The sequence below is a fragment of the Amblyomma mixtum genome, chromosome 1 (assembly GCF_055824585.1).
Source record: "Amblyomma mixtum isolate Tamu chromosome 1, ASM5582458v1, whole genome shotgun sequence".
NCBI lineage: Eukaryota > Metazoa > Arthropoda > Arachnida > Ixodida > Ixodidae > Amblyomma > Amblyomma mixtum.
In genome coordinates this window covers 23,323,427-23,343,922 of record NC_143012.1, presented here as the reverse complement: position 1 = coordinate 23,343,922, position 20,496 = coordinate 23,323,427, and the positions used below count along the sequence as shown (strand labels likewise).

The 20,496-nt window shown below is 51.2% G+C and overlaps 1 protein-coding gene and 1 long non-coding RNA gene across 6 annotated transcripts in view; one reads left to right on the top strand and one right to left on the bottom strand.

Annotated features, from left to right (window-relative positions):
- The first annotated feature begins 18 nt into the window (after positions 1 to 18).
- On the top strand, positions 19 to 1,871 carry LOC149365728 (uncharacterized). The gene is made up of 3 exons (XR_016282861.1): positions 19 to 99; positions 259 to 305; positions 1,833 to 1,871. It is a non-coding gene; the product is annotated as an uncharacterized LOC149365728 (long non-coding RNA).
- A 5,608-nt stretch (positions 1,872 to 7,479) lies between these two features.
- The window catches only part of LOC149365724 (uncharacterized), a 161,090-nt gene continuing 148,073 nt past the window's right edge, over positions 7,480 to 20,496 (bottom strand). For 4 of the 5 annotated variants that reach the window (XM_089545488.1, XM_089545472.1, XM_089545498.1 and 1 more), the window contains exon 4: positions 9,289 to 10,016. In XM_089545488.1, coding sequence (XP_089401614.1) covers positions 9,721 to 10,016 — 296 coding nt within the window. In that variant the 3' untranslated portion in view covers positions 9,289 to 9,720. Of the gene's footprint in view, positions 8,175 to 9,288; positions 10,017 to 20,496 lie in introns of those variants that run through there. The other variant, XM_089545463.1, reaches the window with a different exon arrangement.

The window sequence follows — 20,496 nt, the reverse complement described above, 5'->3', positions numbered from 1 at the left end:
AGGTAATCAGCGACCAGGAATGAAGCCAGAAAGCGCAAAACAGAGTCGCAGTCCGCTGGCACCCCGAACTACTCAGCGCTGCAGAACGACAGCCAATCAGTGAGTATGATGAGACCGGGATACAGATATCTCTGTACAGACGCTATATGGAAGATGCAGTGTGTGTCTCAGGTGAAAATTCTTAAATTTCAGAAGCGCGCTGTTGAGAACGTCTGCATGCGATTTAGTGCGTGAAACTGACTAAAAACTCTCTTCCAGGACCACACCGTGGAAGCAACCATTAAGGACTTGCACACTTGGAAATGGTGCGTATACAAATTTCACCATTTGTGTTCTTAGGCAAAACAAAAGAATATTAAAAAAATATTTTTTTTTGTAATACTATACTGGTAGCACACCGAACGTCTGAGGACGTCATCAAATGGTCTAAAGGTCCTCATCCTGAACAGGATATGAGCACTTCTTTATTGCATTACAGCCGAACGTCCCCAGTTTCTACTTTGCTGGACGACTCGAAGATGAGGGTAAAAACGTAGCGCAAAAGACGAGGACTCAGAAAGACAGACACACACAGCGCTTAGTCTATTCTGAGTCCTGCGCTTTTCCTTAAAGTATGAACCATCAAGCCCCAGCGTCGATCCTTCGAAGATGAGAATTCCGCCCGGGCTTTATCGTATCGTCTGCGGCGTCGTCTGCTACAGTGCGTGGTTCTGTTTCGTGCGCTTTTCATGGCATTTGAGAACCGCAAATTTTGCACAGAGGTTGCATTTGATGGTAAGTTTTGTTTTATACTACATCTAGGTGATGCACTTGCCCGATTCGGTCAGAATTATTCGGAAATACGATCGTCTGCGGCGACGGAGAACCAAAACCGAAAAACTTCGAAGCAATGGTACTGTGGCGCCACCTTGCACTCACCAGAGAAACGAGCCTTTTAGGTCAAGGCTCGCGCATGTCACCAGCTTCATGACCATCCGCTTTTGTCCGCTTTCTTTTCGGTGGCACAACCGTAGACAAATGATTAATGAATGATGATGAATGCGTGAATAAACGATAAAACTATATTGTCTGAAGTAAAATGAAGGAGGAGCCATTAGCCATAACCATCAACAGGTTATATTAGCGCCACGCTTTCCGTAACGTTTCTACCCTAGCGGCAAAAGACATAAACTAGAACGCGTAACGGAAGTGTTGTTTCCGGAAGTTGAGGTCTGGCGCCAAATACGCTTGAGCAGACGACGAGACGCGGCGAGTACAGCGATGAGCAAGCACTTCTTTCACGATGGAACCTACCAGTCGCTTTGTTCATGGTGCGCCTGAGGTGTACCGCATTTTTGGTGAACCTCGTAGGCAACGAGGAGCACGGTTATGCTCTAGGCAAGTTCATAAATGAATATATATGGCATGTCTGCAGAGTGCTTTACGGTTTACGGTGCGTCGGTTTATCAACTAGCCCAGCTAGATTTTTTACTCAGTCATATGTTGTCAGCCGGCATGAAGTGTGTACGAATTGCTATCCTCGCGCAACGATTGCAAACAGACCCTGCATGTTAGTTTCTTTCTGGGGCAACGGCCGGAGCAGGGTAGCCGCTGCGGCTCTATCCTTTGATTTGCTTACGTCAAATCGTTGTGGTACTGACAGATTCAGCCCCTTATCTGAGGTGCTGCTTGTGCGGTGTGCGGCGCCAAAGCTGTGAGCGATCACAATCGAAATACCTGTCGTTAAGGCATCTTCATATTATTATAGACACCTCTTCACATTGCATCGTAGCGTTATATATATGGACCGTCCAGAATACCCTCTTAACTTTTTTGTGTGAATATTGTTGCAGAGGCAGGAGCAGAGCTTGGTCATGCGGAGGTGTTACCAGAAATTAGTAAGTGTGCTCTAACCTACTTTGGTTGAAGGGTGTGCTAACTGAGGCTCTCACTGCACGACACGATAGATTTTACGGATTCCTCGTATCCAATTCCTTTATAAGTTTGCAGTTGGCGAGATAATTGATTTAACTTCCAGTACATATTTTATGAATTAGTGCCTTGTACCTGATTCCACTCTTTAATTTATAAGTTTACAGTTGGTGAGATAATTGATTTAACTTTAAGTATACAAACAAAGAACTGTTTTATTTCACACTGTTTGTGTCCTTCAATCTTCTAGCAATAAACTATGTTTGGCCGTCATAGACTAGCTCATATATCTTAAAGCAACCAACCTCTTGCTAGTTCATTTAAGATCCACACTGTAATCAACAGCGAAGAAAGCAGTTTTGCACCACCGCACTTCGTGGTGTGGAAGGACGGTCTGGCCGCTCGCATGGCCACACTAAGGGAGCAGAATCATTCAAGGAACGTGTTATGTGGACACTGTATTTCCACTCTCTTTAGTTATATACCACCTTTTCCAGCTCATACCTGCAAATGGACTGGAGGAGAAACTAAATTACTTCTTAATTTATATGCCACATACTTGGACAAGTTGGGCCTCTGAAGAAATTCAGGAACAAAAAGAAATGTTCGAAAAAATTGCCATGGAGCTGGAAAAAACTACTAGTAAAAACAGGGGAGCAGTACTGCACCAGATACAAGACCATGTGCAAAAGAAAAAGAAGCAGCTCTATGACCAGTGCGGTAGGGGCTACTTCGCTGCTGCCAAAATAAAAACAAAAACGCATAAAATCAACTTAAACGTTTGAAATAATACATTACAGCCTAAATATTTTCCTATAAAACATGGAGGAAAAAAAAAAACAGAGGAGGGAGCGTCCGGCGACAGCCTTGAAGCCTAGTCTTTAGAAGTAAAAATATAGTAAAAAGGAGAGAGTTGGTAGGACAATGTACCCCATGCCGGGCCCCTGCTTTTACTCCCTGTCGGACCCGAGGCTTCTGGAGCTACTGCTGGCCAACATTCGACGCCTGTGTGAGGAAAACACGGTCGTCGTGCAATTTGAGTCCTAGATCGGTCTTAAGGCCCCATCGCAGTGAAGAAAGGTCTGCGCCAAGGGTGCCCATCATCGCCACTCGTAGCATCGAGTGAGGGCTGCTACGAGTGGTGCTACGAGACAGCTGGTATGGATGACAACCGATGAGTGCGGGCTTAGCCTTTGCGGACGATCTAGTACTACTTCAGAAATCTTCCTAGGATTTGCAGTGTTTGCAAAACATCTGCCAGAATGAGATTACGCGTCTGCACCTGAGGCCCAATTCCAAGAAGAGTGTGGCTGTCCGAGTTCAGTTTTGGTGCCCAGCAGTGGAGGAACGCACAGAAAATCCATGTACAGCCTTCACGAGGCTAGGTCCGATAGGCTTCCCTGCAGATTCAGCCTTTCCTACATCGCTGATGCTTCGAAGGGTAATCTCGACGTGATGTTTGGCGACGTGTGGAAGTTTGAGCATCTCCCTGTATTGATGCTTGCAAATGCTGTAGTGTGCCTGCTAGTGGACACGAGAGTGGCTTCGAGAGACAACAGTGCGAGGCTGGCCGAACTTCGCTTGGCTGTCGTGGCCGGGTAGCGAACGAGGTGGTGCAGGGAGACCTAGGTCAGCCCAGCTTTGGGGCTCGAGAAGCGTTGAGTAAGCTAACCTACAAGGGTCGACTCCAGTGCGTACCTAGAACTCGTTGGGCGTGCGGAGTGTTTTACCATCTGGTCGCAGTGTGCCTTTGCTCCGAACGGACAAAGTGCATCTACCATCTCGAAAAAAAGTGTGGCTTCTTTCAAGAGCGGGTTGAAGGCAGCTGCTCATCAAAGTGGCAAACAGAGCTTCGTAGATGCACAGAGCTTCAGATAGGGAGATGTCGTGGGCTGCAGTAGAAGCTAAGACCACATTCTTCCTGTATAGCCTCCAGAAATAGGCACCCCAGCCTACAGTGCTCTACAGTGAGTGTTGCAGCAGCCTCCTGTTTGAGGCAAGAGCTAGGAGCTCTGCAGACCCTACAGTACTAGCATCGATTTCATCACACAGTGGAGAGTACGCTATCCTGAAAGTGAGGGGAAGCAGACGAAACCACAGAACACTCAGCGCTCTGATGCCAAGGTAACTCTAGTCCACCACGGATGTCACATTGGGTCTTCATGTCCTACCCAGCCAGAGGAATTCGCAGTCACAGTACAGGCCACCAAGAAGCGCCTTGCCGAGTGGTGGGGTGCTGTGCGCCGACAATTCGAGGAGTACCTAAAAGCACTATGGTCGGATACAACTTAAAGGGGCCCAGAAACACAATCTTAGTTAACTGTTTTGCCTGTTGATTGCATACAGTGAGTTATAATGGTGCTATTAGCGTCGGTAATACCGCGTGTATTCCGTTTTTTAATATTTTAATGTCCTCCCAAAAACAACTTCATGGCTCTGATGGTGTCGCCACACAGTGGCGGGTTTTTAGCAGCGGATATGACATCACCTGGCGCGAGCTTGATGATCGGACAAACAGTAAATATACTGCAAATTGTATGAATAAATAAAGACACATTTTGTCACCTGTCTGCGTTTTATACTAGATCAACAAAAACAACTTGTTTGTCTTAGATAAAAGCCCTGCAAAGCAAGTAAAATAAAAATACACCACCAGGGGCGCTCTGGCATGGAAACGACGCTGCCAGCCTCAGCAAGAACGAGTTACAGAGAGCAGAACAACCATGGAGTACAAACTTCCGCGACGTGCTCTGGCTGGCTGTTTTGATTGGTTGCGCCAGGTGCCGTCATTGGGAGATCGAAATAGGAGTGGGAAGCCCCGCCAAAATCGAGTTGAGGGCAGCGTTTTGTTTGCTTGTATTTTCAAATTTCTTCACTGAATAACTCCCGTTCCTGTGCATGGATTCCTGTAATTCTTTTTAAGGTGGCATCTGTGTGACATAAAGAACCCACCTGAAGTATAGCCAGTATCCCCCCCAAGCAGTGTTTCGCAGCCCCTTTAAGAAGGCAGCGGCTTTTCCCTGTCAAAGAACCCCCCTCCAGCCAATGGCGTCGGCCGATTCTCATTGTCCTGCTAGCGTGACAATGCAGGGAGTGGCAGATGAAAGGAGACAGTCCTCTCCCTCCATGGTCCGGAATAGACCCTTCTCTCCATTGTGGCACTGCTCCCTGTATTGTCACCCCAGCAGGGTCATGAGAATCGGCCGACGTCGTTGGCTTGAGGGGGGTCCTTTGACGGGGTCAAGCCGCTGCCTTCTTAAGTTGTATCCGACTATAGTTGGGCATGCAACGTGGCAGCAGCCACTGGAGTGGCCACCGAGCTCACGATGTACTGCTGTCATTTCTGTTCCAGTTGTTCATATGAGTGTGTATGTCCCTCATAGCCTGAGTAGCTTTGGGACGTTGAACCCCATTAGCCATGTGAGCATGTATGTGTTGATGTGCGTGCATGCATTCTGTGTGGGGAGTGATTAGTTGTGTGTGTTGTGTGCGTGCATTTTGTGTACTCTGGCTGGGCACCACACTGACGACATCCACCCCATTCAGAGGACAAGGCCATAGTCATCATCAACATCATCCTCCTTTGCTGCGCACGGCTAGTGGAACTAGTGGACTATCTCAGCTGGGTCAGCTCACCACTGTACTACAGGGAAAAAAAAAAATTTTTCGCACAGAATCTCGGAACATTCGGACACACATAGCAATTTCATGGAGTGCAGTTTCTTAACGGCACACACGGCTTCAATGGCACACTGTGCTCGATGGCACTATGACAATTCAAGCTCGTCAAAATGATGAAAAGTTTCTTGTGGCTCTGGCATCATTTTTCTCGGAGGTTGTCAAGATTTCATGATGCCTTCAAGTAAGGAAGACCTAAAGTGTTCTGAAGCCGGGCCATTTATCTGGCTTTCGTTGGTTGCCGTCACATAAAGCGAGGTGCATACCTGCGCATGTTTTTGAAAATAAGGTCTCGGGCAGTGCGGCCTGAAATAAAAGCCACAGGCGCTCATCTAGCTCCAACTTTTTTTTCTCCAACGAAGGCAGCCTCTGACTAATCCTTTGCACGTCCTTGATTATGAATTGTTTTTGTCTAATTGCGCAGCGATCAGGTCATTATTTCTTATCTGATAAAGTGACAACCACAGTTGGAAATGGTGCATTAGGCCAAATGCACATCTTGGTTCCACATATGAGCTTTGGGTTCTGCTTTTCGAAATACTCAAGCAGATTCTTTTAGGATGTTAATGTGAAAAGGCTATGTACTACGTTTTCCTGTCTGTGAATTTGTAAGTTTTTCTCTTCTTTAAGTCCTTTTCTCAAAATTTTTTTTTTCTGCTCTTGTTTTTCCACTTATCTGATTTGAACTGCCATGGTGCGCCAGCCACCTTACAGTTTGGCTCCCGGCCATGGCGGCAGGACTTCAGGGGAGGAAAAATATCAGAAATGCCCATTTGCTGTGCGTTGCACATGCACGATAAAGAACCTCAGGTGGTTAAAATTCGGTGTCCTCCATTACGGTACAGTGCTCTAACTACGGCGTCCTTCATAGCTCATGTGTTGCTGAAGGACATTAAACCACACAGTTTACATTTAATTTCTATTTGCAATTTCTAGGGTGCAGAAATTTGCCTTGTGTGAGGGAGTTTACCTTCATTCTCCCCACACGACAGTAGGGAGACATTTACAAAATTTAATATGGTGAGTGACTGATGTCATCGGTAGGGCAAAAAAACTGCACGGAACATCAAATTCCTCCTTATGATCCTTTGAAAGGATACAGCACACAAAATAAAATGCCTTACACATCTGAGCTCCAAGGCACATCTACAGTATCCCAGAGCTACAAAAATGCAGTTCCTGGTGCGACTTATTTTGCAGTTCATTTAGTCACTTAAGTACGGCTGCAGTGCCAAATTTAAAGCGATCTTTTTTTTGTCAGGCTCAGCCCAAATCTTCGAAAACTAAATACCTTCAGTGAAACATCCACATTCCACTAGTCTGCAAACGTGGAGCAGATTCTTGTGCTGAAAAAGTGTTGATGTCCATAAAAACAAAATGTTGAAAGTGCTGAATGTGATTTTGTAATCGCTGTGCAGACAATCATATGGTATGTGCGAAAAAAATGAAATTGTGATTTCTAAATTTAGTTCCATGCTGGTACCTAGAACAAAAATCACATCTAGCATGAAAATAGCTATGCACCTTAATGGCACAAGTTGTTACAAATATGGGCATGTGACGAGCAGGGGTAGACTTACAGGTCATCTCTTGGGGGGGTGTGGTTTGGGGAGGTGGGGGGAATCCCATCTGGATCGTATATTCTTGGGGCCTTTTTTGTCCAAAAAATAGGGTTCATGTGGTTTTCCTATGTAAAATTTCTTGCTTGGGAAAGTGTTGCCTCCCCATCCTTGTACAGATCAGTCCCTACGGTCCAGTTTGTGTGAACAGAAGCAGTTTTGGCAATTGTGGGCATCAACAGCACTTCTACCTTCTAACATGTTGTGTGAACTGTGACGAAGACCATCCAGCTTATTTTTTTTCCTGTTTAGTGTAGGAAAAGAAAGACACTGAAAGTGAGAGAAGACGTTTAATTTTCCTAAGCATGCACAGGCACATGACACAGCCTCCGAAACATGCCTTTAATGATGGGTTGAAATGGCTAGAATAATAAAGTGGCCTGGGGAGTCGCACATTTATTGGGACGTTTAGTAGTATGCCTTTAATGCTATGAGAATACGAGTAGGATGTAGTGCATTTGGCAGATATTCTCAATTAAACTGTGAAAACCAGGTAACCAGTATTCCTAAAGAAGAAGGCATAGCAACTTGCTTGCAATCACTGATGAGGCAGAAACTTTGAAGTTGAAAAAGGCGGTGGAATTCGAATTCAGGACAACGCAGTAAAGTATGGAAAGTAAAATGATGGGGTGACGGTAAAGGGCACAAGAGATCCTAATGGGTTAGGGAACAAATGGGAGTTAAGGATATGCTAGCTGAAATCAATTAAATGTGCATAGCATGTAATGCGGAGAACGGATAACTGATGATCCATTATACCAAAGGAATGGATTCCAGGACAAGACAGGCATAGCAGAGAGTCAGGTGGGTGGATGAGATCAAGAAGATTGCAGGGATAAGGTGGCCACATCTTGAGCAGGATGATATGGTTAATAGGAGGGATATCGGAGAGATCTTCATCTTGCAGTGGTTCGGTTTTAGATAATGATATGACTTCAGATGCTTCCAACGATGAAAGTTATATGCCTAGAAAAGACATGTTCCCTTAATCTGCCTTTACTCGTTAGCAATAAAGACTCTGAGAAAGTAGATGATTGCAAAGATCAGCATTCCAGTGGCACAAACAAAACACATTTCTTAACCATCTAAATTTGACATTTAAGACCTCACGTATATCAGGCACATCTTTGAGTACGCTATAAGCACAGTGCTATGCATATAATGAGTTCTAAATTATTGACACTTTTTAGTCAGTATGTCATATTACTTTATAATTTCATATGACAATTGTAACAAAACTCTGTATGGATCTACCCGCCTCAGTGGCTCAGCGGTTACGGCGTTCAGCTGCTGACCCGAAAGACGCGGGTTCGATCCCGGCTGCGGGCCGAATTTCGATGAGGGCGAAATTCTAGAGGCACGTGTACTGTGCGATGTCAGTGCACATTAAAGAACCCCAGGTGGTCGAAATTTCCGCCACCCTTCTCTATGTCATCCCTCATAGCCTGAGTTACTTTGGGAAGTTTGGGACGTGCGGTGATGCGGGCACTTCGGAACGCTTGCTGTGTGCGTGCCCACACTCTGACCCAACCCGTCGCCATCTCTTTTCAAACTACTGGGTCCTCGGACTGCCAGCCGACACGGAGAACCAGCTCTTGTTCTCAGCCTGAAACCACCTCTCTGCCCACAGTGCCCTGCTTGCCTATCTATCGGAGACTGGCCTATACGCCCTCCTCTAAGCCTGCGGCCCGCCTGGACCTGTTACTTTATGGACCTCCGCATCCAGACCTGGACCATGACTGCAGCAACGACATAGACAGAAGGTAACACAGTACACCGTATGCTAAAGATCTCTACTAACTCGCGCGCTCAAGCGGCCGACTTTTGCCGATGGGAAAACCGGCCTGTATTTCTTTCACGATCTTAAGAGGGCTTATTTTTGTTGTACTATCTGCAGAACTTCTGGACGTGACTTGCAAGTGCCAGAGGGATGCCGCCGTCGTCGCCATCCTCCGCAGACACCTGGATGCTGTTAAACCCACGGCGAAGCGATGACCGCCAACAGTAATGCCTTCGAGCCAGTCGACTGGCATCGAAGGTGAGTGCGAGGCAAAGCCTCGCACTCACCTTATTTGCTTGGAACTACCTCCTTACTCGCTTGGAACTACCTCGCAGGAGATGGATTCGTCGACTCATGGGAGCCCCATAGCAGTCTCTGGTGCTCGCACCCTGGCAGACGCGGTCGTCTAACGACTGAATTTCCTGCTCCTCCAGAGAGACCTGATGTTCACAGACCGGCTCAATCACATTCTAGAATGGATGCGCCCTCTGTGAGCGACTACATTCCAACCCCACTTTATGAAGGGTAAGCTGTCTGCAGCCTTAGTGGAAACGGTTTTCCCTCCCCACAGGCGCCCGGTCCTCCCTCCCAACCCGATCTCCCCTGCAGGTTACCCTGGGCCTTAACAGAGTGACCAAATGTTGGTCCCCTGTCGTCGCACTTCGCCAGACCACCGTAGCCTTACTCGATGGTTGAAAAGGTACAAACCTTATGCTCACTGAAGACTCGGCTCTACATGGCACTTGGCATGCGGCGGCCCTGGCGTTCCCTCAATTGAAGCAGTCCCGCACCTATAGGCTCTCTTTTCTGTGCAGCTGCCGAAAAGCTGAACTTGCAGGCCTCCACGTAAGAGCTGATTCGATCGGGATCATCGACCCTACTGGCCTCGTTGTTGTCCTCTGTGATTGCCGGGCAGCCCTGCAGCTCCTGAGGAAGCTCCACATCTCCCAGACGTTGACCAGTGTCTGCGTGCGCCCAGAGTAGCGCCTTTGAGGACGCCGGCGACCAGGTGGCTCTCCACTGTGTGCCTGCGTATGCCGCCATCCAGGGCATTGAGGACGCCGATGTCCTTGGCAAGGCGGGCAACAGCAACGGTTGCCAGTGACTAGGAATCTACTAGCCCCCCACGACTTTGGCGCTCCACTACAAAACCAGAAGATAAGGGCACTTCGCCCTGACAACGGTATCTCGGCGTACCGAACCTTCCACCAACTCTCGCACAAGATACGGCGCCTTCGTTCTGCGTCTGCATCGACTGCTCCTGGACGCCAACACAGAAAGTTCATCGTTGGTCTGGCGTGCTCCCTTGCAAGACCGTTCTGCGGAGATGCGGGCACTTCGGGACGCTTGCTATGTGCCTGTCCAAACTCTGACCCAATCCATCGCCATCTCTTTTCAAGCTACCGGGCCCTTGCACTGCCAGCCAACGCGGAGAACCAGCTCTTATTCCCGGCCCGAAACCACCTCTGTGCCCACAGACTCCTGCTTGCCTATCTATCGGAGACTAGCCTATACGCTCTCCTCTAAGCCTGCGGCCCGCCCGGACCTGTTACTTTATGGACCTCCGCATTCAGACCTGGACCATGACTGCAGCAAAGACATAGACAGAAGGTAACACAGTACATCGTCTGCTAAAGATCTCTACTAACTCACGCGCTCAAGTGGCAGAATTTTGCGGATGGGAAAACCGGCCTGTATTTTTTTCACGATCTTAGGAGCCCTTATTTTTGTTGTACTATCTGCAGAACTTCTGAACGTGACATGCAAGTGCCAGAGGGATGCCGTCGCCGTCCGCCGGAGACGCCTGGATGCAGTTAAACCCACGGCGAAACGACAACGGTAATGCTTCTGAGCCAGGCCACCGGCATCGAAGGTGAGTGCGAGGCAAGGCCTCGCGGCGAGAGCGATATAGGTCTGTGAAACCTCCCCTGGACTTCGCAAATTTAAGCTTCATTTGTGCTGTTTCAAGCACCATTACATAATAGTCAGAAAGTAACAGCAGAATGTAAAATAGAGGTTTCATGGACCGTCGCCATCGGATTTCTTCTCCGTGACGGAAGCGCGGTGAGCTTGGATTCGTGGTGCGTACAGCTCTAGGCTTAGCTCACTGTAGGCAGGTCAGCTGTAGGTATTGAGCCAGCGAGGAAAGTGCATACAGGGCCGGCTTTGCTTGCTGCCTCAAGGGGGTAACATAAGCGAGCCGCTGTCGTTTGCGTCACGGAAAGAAATCCGTTCCGAACGTCGTTGCGACCAAGCCACTACTATGTCATGCCATCAAACGCAAGGGTGCGGATGTGCTCTTAAGCGACATGTGGTTTGTGGAAGCACACGGCGCTCGGAAGTTCTCGCCAGCGACGACAAGCAACTCAGAAGAATGGACGTTGCCTACGGTCTGCGGCACATCGTGATTCCGCTGCAGCCAAGGTAGGTAGTTCGCTTTCTTTATGCTTTTTTTCAGCCCCATGGTGAACAGCTTCTCGGCTTGAGGCTTCAGTCGCGCTGAGTTGGCTGGCACGGTGAGTTTGCGCAAATGTGATACGCCTGCGAGTCGTCACCATTAATTTTTCGTTGCAGATTTGCTAATTCCCGCCTTCTCACATCTGATCAATCGGCACTGCTGCATTGAGCCCGATATGATATCTGGCCAGAAGTGACCAGTGAGCAGGAGACCACTCTGCCTGGAGGGTGAGTACCCACGCCAACTCGCTGGGAAATGCTGAGCCTTCGGGCGTCGACCGCGATCCAGGTGGCTGGATCAAAGTCCAGCGCAAGGCCTGGCGTCCAGCCTCCCGTAGATTTCCAAGGCTGACCACGGTTCTTATCTTTCCTTTACGACAGACCCTCTCCCTCAAGGATGTGGTCAAAGAGGACTACAGCCCCTTCCTCTACAGCCAGCCCGGAGTCCTATAGGTGCGGATGAACTGCAAACGCAACATGAATACAGGAGACGTCTCTACCAAGGTATCCCAGGAGCAGCTTCTGGCCTCCACCACCCTCCTCTCCACTCCGGTCCGCACCTTCGAGACCTCCCTTCCTGACGGCAGCATGGGTGGTATCTACGGGGCCGACCGCAAAGTGTGCAACAGCGACGTTGCGGCTGCGATCGAGGCTCCAGTCGACACTAGCAGCCTAAGGCGCCGTGGCCATGCCATCACCGTTGACCATGTGTTCATTACAGGAATGCGCTTCGGGGTGCGCCCTCTCTTGTCCGGACCCTTCAGTGCTCCTAGTGCAGGGGCTACAAGCAAATGATTGCCACCTGCAGCAGGCCCCAGCGCTGCACGACTTGTATCAGTGCGCATTACCATGGAGTTGCTGAAAGGAGTAAGAGAACACGTCTACTTAGGCGAGTAGTGACCGCTGATCCGGATCATGACAGAAATAACTAGAAGAATAAGAATGAGTTGCAGCGCATATGGCAGGTTCTCTCAGATCAGGAATGGCAGTTTACCAAAGCCCCTCAAGAGAAAAGAATACAACAGCTACGTCTACCGGAGCTCACCTATGATGCAGAAACGAGGTGGCTAACAAAGACGGCTCAGCTTAATTTACCGCAGTCGTGGCCTAGAGGCTTGGTCGTCCGCCTCGGCTGCGGGAGGTGGTTGGTTCGAAACCCACCGCCGGACACCCACTGGTAAAAAAGGGTACAAGCCACCCCCGGCCCGGCGCCCGGCTTCTTCAGGGGTGTGCGCTTGGAAGAGGCTCCGCAAACCCCGCTGTGTCCTTTCGGGGGCAAAACCAGTTTCGAACACATCAGCCTGCAAAGGTGGTTCGTGATTCAGTTCAGACTTTACAGGTTCAACGGAGTTTGGAGAGCTAGATGAAGTTTAGACGAGTTCGCTCTAACGTGAGCTCAGTGGCACTGCGCCAACTTGAGAAATTGAAAAGCTGCGCCTTACAGAAAAAAAAAAAGGCCACAAATTGGGCTTATTCCGCACGAGGCGGGCTTATGGTTGCTTGGCGGGGAACTTATCACTCATCCGTCAAGGCAACTGTTTGGTCTAAGACCCTTTTCCCAAGCATTTCACCCTAGAAGAGCCGAGCACCAGGCCAGGAGAAATCTTGTACCCATTAAAGAAGCCGATGGGTACCCGGCGGCACTGGGGATCGAACCCAACACCTCCCGAATGCGAGGCGGATGCTCTACCACAAGGCCATGCTTCGGTGCATTAAGGACAACGCAGTGAGTTATTGAAAGAAAATTGATTGGTGTGACTTGAAGAGATCGGTAGGGGGCGGACGGCTGAGAAAACAAATGCAGGTTATCACATCCTAGTCGGAATGAAGAGGAAGAAATATGCTTGGGCAGGACATGAAGGCAACCGCCGGTTCTTAAGGGTAATGGAGTGGACACCAAGAGAAAGAGAGCGTAGCAAGGGGGGTAGAAAGTTAGATGGGCGAATGAGTTGAAGAAGTTTGTGGGTATACGGTGGACGCAGCTGGCAAAAAACAAGGTTAATTGGGGAGACATGGGAAAAGCCTCTGGCCTGCAGTGAGCGTAGTCAGGCTGATGATGACCACATCGCCATGGCGATTGCTCGACTTCTGAACGCAGGTGCCTCCACTGTGGAAGGCGTCAGGGCTTCGGACTCCAGCCCTCTCAGGGGGAAGGAGCAGAGCCAGGTCACCACGATCGTTCGCAGGACGGCCAACCATTTCAGGTCAGAGGCTCGCAAGCTGTACGAGAGCACTCTCGCTGCCAAGAGCTCTATCGACCGCCATCATGGCAGTCCTCTTAAAGGAAACTGCAAGGTCAGGCATTATGCTGTGGAATGTGAATTCCCTGCTCGCGCATGTTTCTGACCTAAATGACCTTGTATTGGTGGGTACCATGGAATACGATGTGTTCGCACCCCAGGGACCCTGATCTCAGCCGAAGCCTCCAGTCTGCCTGGGTAAACTAGGTACTCCGATCTCTCCTTCTGACCCCTCCATGGCTGCAGCGACGCCCCCCGCTTGGACGACGCTCACTCCCAGGTGAGGCCCTGTAGAGCCATCTACATAAGGAATAACATCCCTCACTTGGGCCACTTGGAGATTTGTGGTGCGGGAATGCGAATGGGCCGCATGGATACCTGTGTCCGCAGTCTACCTAGCTCCCAGTGTGTCTTGGGATCCAGCAATGCCTTCTTGCCCTCCATGCTCGGATCGGCTAGAGTGTTCTTATCTGTGGTGATTTTAATTCTCTTCACAGGGAATGGGGCAACCGAACCTTGACCACGAGAGGCAGAAAATTCCTGGATGCCACCATCGCCGGAAGCTTCCGCGTCCTGTAGCCCATGGCCCTTATCTTCATCCGACCAGGACGCTCGTCTATCATTGACCTCCTGCTCTTGTCGGACGCTTGCCATTACTATTGGGAAAGAGCAGCTGATTCCCGAGGCTCAGACCACTGCTCCATCTTCGTAACCCCACTTCTAAAGGCAACAGAAGGAAAAGGTGCATAGTGTCTCTCAGTGGCCAGTGTTCAGGGATCTCGTGAAGGACATTCTCCATGCAGGCGACCATCCTCGGCACCTGCTCATTGGCAGCGCAGGACCCTGGCCCTGAGGATGGACTGCTGGGCCTCCGAGCTGCTGGGGACGCGCAGTTCGGAGGGCGTAGAGAACGTCACTGCCTGCAGATTGGATAGCCTACCGGCGGATCGACGCTGTCTGCCGCTGTCTGGCCAACCTAACTGCTCGGGGACGGCTGGGCTGGCTTCTGCCACTCCATCCGCTCTGCCCGGCAGTCGGCTACACCCTGCCGCCTCCTGCGGTCTCTGCTCCAGGTCGCCACCAACCGCTATCCTGTCCTCGGAGCGGCCGTCGCACAGGGAGTGTCTTGTCAGGCACTCGCAGATTAGGTGGCAGGCCACCTCTCCAAGGCAACCCACCTGCGCCCCAGCCTCTTGCTGAGATCCCAGACACCGCAGAGCTGCCCTCCTGCGCCTGCAGGCACTATGGAAGCACACACGTTGTGCAACGATCCAGTCACCACCCACGAGCTCCACAGGGCCCTCAATAGATCCATAGCGCCCTCGGGCCAACGGGTCACAGTGCAGATGCTGCAGAATCTGTATGCCCAAGAATAGAGTCGTCACCTGGCCGTGTTCGACGACAATCGTGTTGGACCGCTGTCATCGTGGTACCCATCCTGATGCCCCGCAAAGCCTCCAGGGAGCTGTGTTCCTACAGATAGTCTCACGGACCTCTGTTGCCTGTAAAACATTGGATTCAGGGGCACTGGAAAGACTCACATGTACCGCAGGGGGCGCCAACTTCCTGCCGGAGAACCAGATCGGGTACGCCAGGCACTGATTCACCACACACACTACATGTCGGTTGAAGATTCTTCCCTCGACAAGGCGAGGCATCGTGGAAACATCGACCGGTTAGTCCTCCTGGACGACCAGTCGCCATTCAAGAGCCTGCCCCACACCACCATCGAGCCAGCACAGGACGAACTGCGGCCGATGGGAAAGCTCTCACACTTCATAACCTCTTTTCCCTCTGATCGTTCCATGCAGTTATGGGAAGGCACCATCCTGATCACTCCTCACCTCATCACCTCCGGGATACTTCAGGGCTCGATCCTGAGCATTTCCTGTTCAACCTGGTGAAGGCAGGACTGCCCGGTCCCATCCAGGAGTGCCGCCGCCACAATGTTCACTGCTCTGCGTACGTGGACGATGTGGCTTTCTGGTTCCGAGCACCGACGAGGCAGATCACCTCAGGCAGGGAGGCCCTCCAGCGTGCCTTCAACCGGGTGCAGCGGTTCCTGGCGACCAAGGGCCTCTCACTCTGAGCCAACAAGTTCGAGGGACTTTTTGTCGATCCGAGCGGAGCACGAGCCACGGCTGGAATATCTACCCTCAAGATCAATGAAAGTAACCTCCCTTGGAAACCCCAGGTGAAGTACCTCAGTCTCACCATCGACCACCGGGTCACCTGGTTTCCTGCTGACAAGGCCCTCCTGAGCCACATTGATGGAGTCGGCCGAGCAGCCCAGTGCCTCCTCGTCCGAGGCAGCGCCTGGACCCCACCTGGGCCATCCGACTGTTCGAGGCAACGGCCACATCAGCCATCGCTTGTGCCTTGCCTCTTGTCACCCTCTGCCCTACCCTCCTTACTCGCTTGGAACTGTCTCGCAGGAGATGCATTCGTCGACATATGGGAGCCCCACAGCAGTTGCTGGTGCCGGCACCCTGGCAGAGGCGGTCGACTAACGACTGAATCTACGGCCCCTCCAGAGAGACCTGATGCTCACGGACCGGCTCAATCACATTCTAGAATGCAGGCGCCCTCCGTGAGCGACTGCATTCCAACCCAACTCCATGAAGGGTAAGCTGCCTGGAGCCTATGTGGAAACGGTTTTACCTTCCCACAGGCGACCGGTCCTCCCTCTCAACCCGATCTCCCCTGTAGGTTACCCTGGGCCTTAACAAGGTGACGAAATGTCGGTCCCCTGCCGTCGCACTCCGCCTGGCCACCGTAGCCTTACTTGATGACTGAAAAGGTACGACCCTCATGTTCGCCGACGGCTCGGCACTACGAGCCGCTTGGCAGGCGGCGGCTCTGGCGTTCCCACAATTGGAGCAGTCCCGCACCTATAGGCTCTCTTTTCTGTGCAGCTGCCGAAAAGCTGAACTTGCAGGTCTCCACGTAAGAGCTGATTCGATCGGGACCATCGACCCTACTGGCCTCGCTGTTGTCCTCTGTGGTTGCCGGGCAGCCCTGCAGCTCCTGAGGGAGCTCCACATCTCCCAGACCTTGACCAGTGTCTGCGCGCGCCCAGAGTAACGCCCTTGAGGACGCCGGAGACCAGGTGGCTCACCACTGTGTGCCTGCCTATGCCGGCATCCAGGGCATTGAGGACGTCGATGTCCTTGCCAAGGCGGGCAACAGCAACGGGTTGTCAGTGACTATGTATCTAGCCTCCCACGACTTTGGCGCTCTGCTACAAAAGCAGATCCACCGGCTCTCGGACAAGATACGGCGCCTTCGTTCTGCGTCTGCATCGGTTGCTCCTGGACGCCAACGCGGAAAGTTCATCGTTGATCTGGCGTGCTCCCTTGCAAGACCGTCGTGCGGCGATGCGGGCACTTCGGGACGCTTGCTGTGTGCGTATCCAAACTCTGACCCAATCCATCGCCATCTCTTTTCAAGCTACCGGGCCCTCGGACTGCCAGCCAACGTGGAGAACCAGCTCTCATTCCCGGCCCGAAACCACCTCTGTGCCCACAGTGTCCTGCTTGCCTATCTAAAGGAGACTAGCCTATACGCTCTCCTCTAAGCCTGCGGCCTGCCTGGACCTGTTACTTTATGGACCTCCGCATTCAGACCTGGACTATGACTGCAGCAACGACATAGACACAAGGTAACACAGTACACCGTCTGCTAAAGATCTCTACTAACTCGCGCGCTCAAGTGGTTGAATTTTGCGGATGGGAAAACCGGCCTGTATTTCTTTCACGATCTTAGGAGCCCTTATTTTTGTTGTACTATCTGCAGAACTTCTGAACGTGACATGCAAGTGCCAGAGGGATGCCGTCGCCGTCCGCCGGAGACGCCTGGATGCAGTTAAACCCACGGCGAAACGACAACGGTAATGCTTCTGAGCCAGGCCACCGGCATCGAAGGTGAGTGCGAGGCAAGGCCTCGCGGCGAGAGCGATATAGGTCTGTGAAACCTCCCCTGGACTTCGCAAATTTAAGCTTCATTTGTGCTGTTTCAAGCACCATTACATAATAGTCAGAAAGTAACAGCAGAATGTAAAATAGAGGTTTCATGGACCGTCGCCATCGGATTTCTTCTCCGTGACGGAAGCGCGGTGAGCTTGGATTCGTGGTGCGTACAGCTCTAGGCTTAGCTCACTGTAGGCAGGTCAGCTGTAGGTATTGAGCCAGCGAGGAAAGTGCATACAGGGCCGGCTTTGCTTGCTGCCTCAAGGGGGTAACATAAGCGAGCCGCTGTCGTTTGCGTCACGGAAAGAAATCCGTTCCGAACGTCGTTGCGACCAAGCCACTACTATGTCATGCCATCAAACGCAAGGGTGCGGATGTGCTCTTAAGCGACATGTGGTTTGTGGAAGCACACGGCGCTCGGAAGTTCTCGCCAGCGACGACAAGCAACTCAGAAGAATGGACGTTGCCTACGGTCTGCGGCACATCGTGATTCCGCTGCAGCCAAGGTAGGTAGTTCGCTTTCTTTATGCTTTTTTTCAGCCCCATGGTGAACAGCTTCTCGGCTTGAGGCTTCAGTCGCGCTGAGTTGGCTGGCACGGTGAGTTTGCGCAAATGTGATACGCCTGCGAGTCGTCACCATTAATTTTTCGTTGCAGATTTGCTAATTCCCGCCTTCTCACATCTGATCAATCGGCACTGCTGCATTGAGCCCGATATGATATCTGGCCAGAAGTGACCAGTGAGCAGGAGACCACTCTGCCTGGAGGGTGAGTACCCACGCCAACTCGCTGGGAAATGCTGAGCCTTCGGGCGTCGACCGCGATCCAGGTGGCTGGATCAAAGTCCAGCGCAAGGCCTGGCGTCCAGCCTCCCGTAGATTTCCAAGGCTGACCATGGTTCTTATCTTTCCTTTACGACAGACCCTCTCCCTCAAGGATGTGGTCAAAGAGGACTACAGCCCCTTCCTCTACAGCCAGCCCGGAGTCCTATAGGTGCGGATGAACTGCAAACGCAACATGAATACAGGAGACGTCTCTACCAAGGTATCCCAGGAGCAGCTTCTGGCCTCCACCACCCTCCTCTCCACTCCGGTCCGCACCTTCGAGACTTCCCTTCCTGACGGCAGCATGGGTGGTATCTACGGGGCCGACCGCAAAGTGTGCGACAGCGACGTTGCGGCTGCGATCGAGGCTCCAGTCGACACTAGCAGCCTAAGGCGCCGTGGCCATGCCATCACCGCTGACCATGTGTTCATTACAGGAATGCGCTTCGGGGTGCGCCCTTTCTTGTCCGAAACCTTCAGTGCTCCTAGTGCAGGGGCTACAAGCAAATGATTGCCACCTGCAGGAGGCCCCAGCGCTGCACGACTTGTATAAGTGCGCATTACCATGGAGTTGCTGAAAGGAGTAAGAGAACACGTCTGCTTAGGCGAGTAGTGACCGCTGATCTGGATCATGACAGAAATAACTAGAAGAATAAGAATGAGTTGCAGCGCATATGGCAGGTTCTCTCAGATCAGGAATGGCAGTTTACCAAAGCCCCTCAAGAGAAAAGAATACAACAGCTACGTCTACCGGAGCTCACCTATGATGCAGAAACGAGGTGGCTAACAAAGACGGCTCAGCTTAATTTACCGCAGTCGTGGCCTAGAGGCTTGGTCGTCCGCCTCGGCTGCGGTAGGTGGTTGGTTCGAAACCCACCGCCGGACACCCACTGGTAAAAAAGGGTACAAGCCACCCCCGGCCCGGCGCCCGGCTTCTTCAGGGGTGTGCGCTTGGAAGAGGCTCCGCAAACCACGCTGTGTCCTTTCGGGGGCAAAACCAGTTTCGAACACATCAGCCTGCAAAGGTGGTTCGTGATTCAGTTCAGACTTTACAGGTTCAACGGAGTTTGGAGAGTTCGATGAAGTTTAGACGAGTTCGCTCTAACGTGAGCTCAGTGGCACTGCGCCAACTTGAGAAATTGAAAAGCTGTGCCTTACAGAAAAAAAAAAGGCCACAAATTGGGCTTATGTCGCACGAGGCGGGCTTATGGTTGCTTGGCGGGGAACTTATCACTCATCCGTCAAGGCAACTGTTTGGTCTAAGACCCTTTTCCCAAGCATTTCACCCTAGAAGAGCCGAGCACCAGGCCAGGAGAAATCTTGTACCCATTAAAGAAGCCGATGGGTACCCGGCGGCACTGGGGATCGAACCCAACACCTCCCGAATGCGAGGCGGATGCTCTACCACAAGGCCATGCTTCGGTGCATTAAGGACAACGCAGTGAGTTATGGAAAGAAAATTGATTGGTGTGACTTGAACAGATCGGTAGGGGGCGGACGGCTGAGAGAACAAATGCAGGTTATCACATCCTAGTCGAAATGAAGAGGAAGAAATATGCTTGGGCAGGACATGAAGGCAACCGCCGGTCCTTAAAGGTGCACTGAAGAGGAATCTGAACTTGTCTTTTTGCCGCGGGAACTCGATCTACACGTTCCTAGCATTCTTAGAAACTGCGACTTATTGCCCTGTGTGGCCAATTTCCCTAATTAAATCGAATTAACGTCTGGCTCCCGCCCTTTTTTTTGAATTCTGCCTCGTACGGTGGGCGGAGTCGACCAACGCGTGGAGTGCCTTTCACCCAGTCCCGTGACGGCTTGCCGCTCTGCCATCGGCGGAGTAATACGTAGTAGTCCGTAGTAGCAAATAGTCCGTGCGTATTTTTATTTCTGCGGGCTTATTTCACGGCTGTATTATCTGCGAATGAAACTATTTATTCATGGAAACCTAAAAAACAAAATAAAGCCAAAGCAAAGCCTCCACGGAGCTGGCTGAAAGGAACTTCACGCGTTGATCGACTCC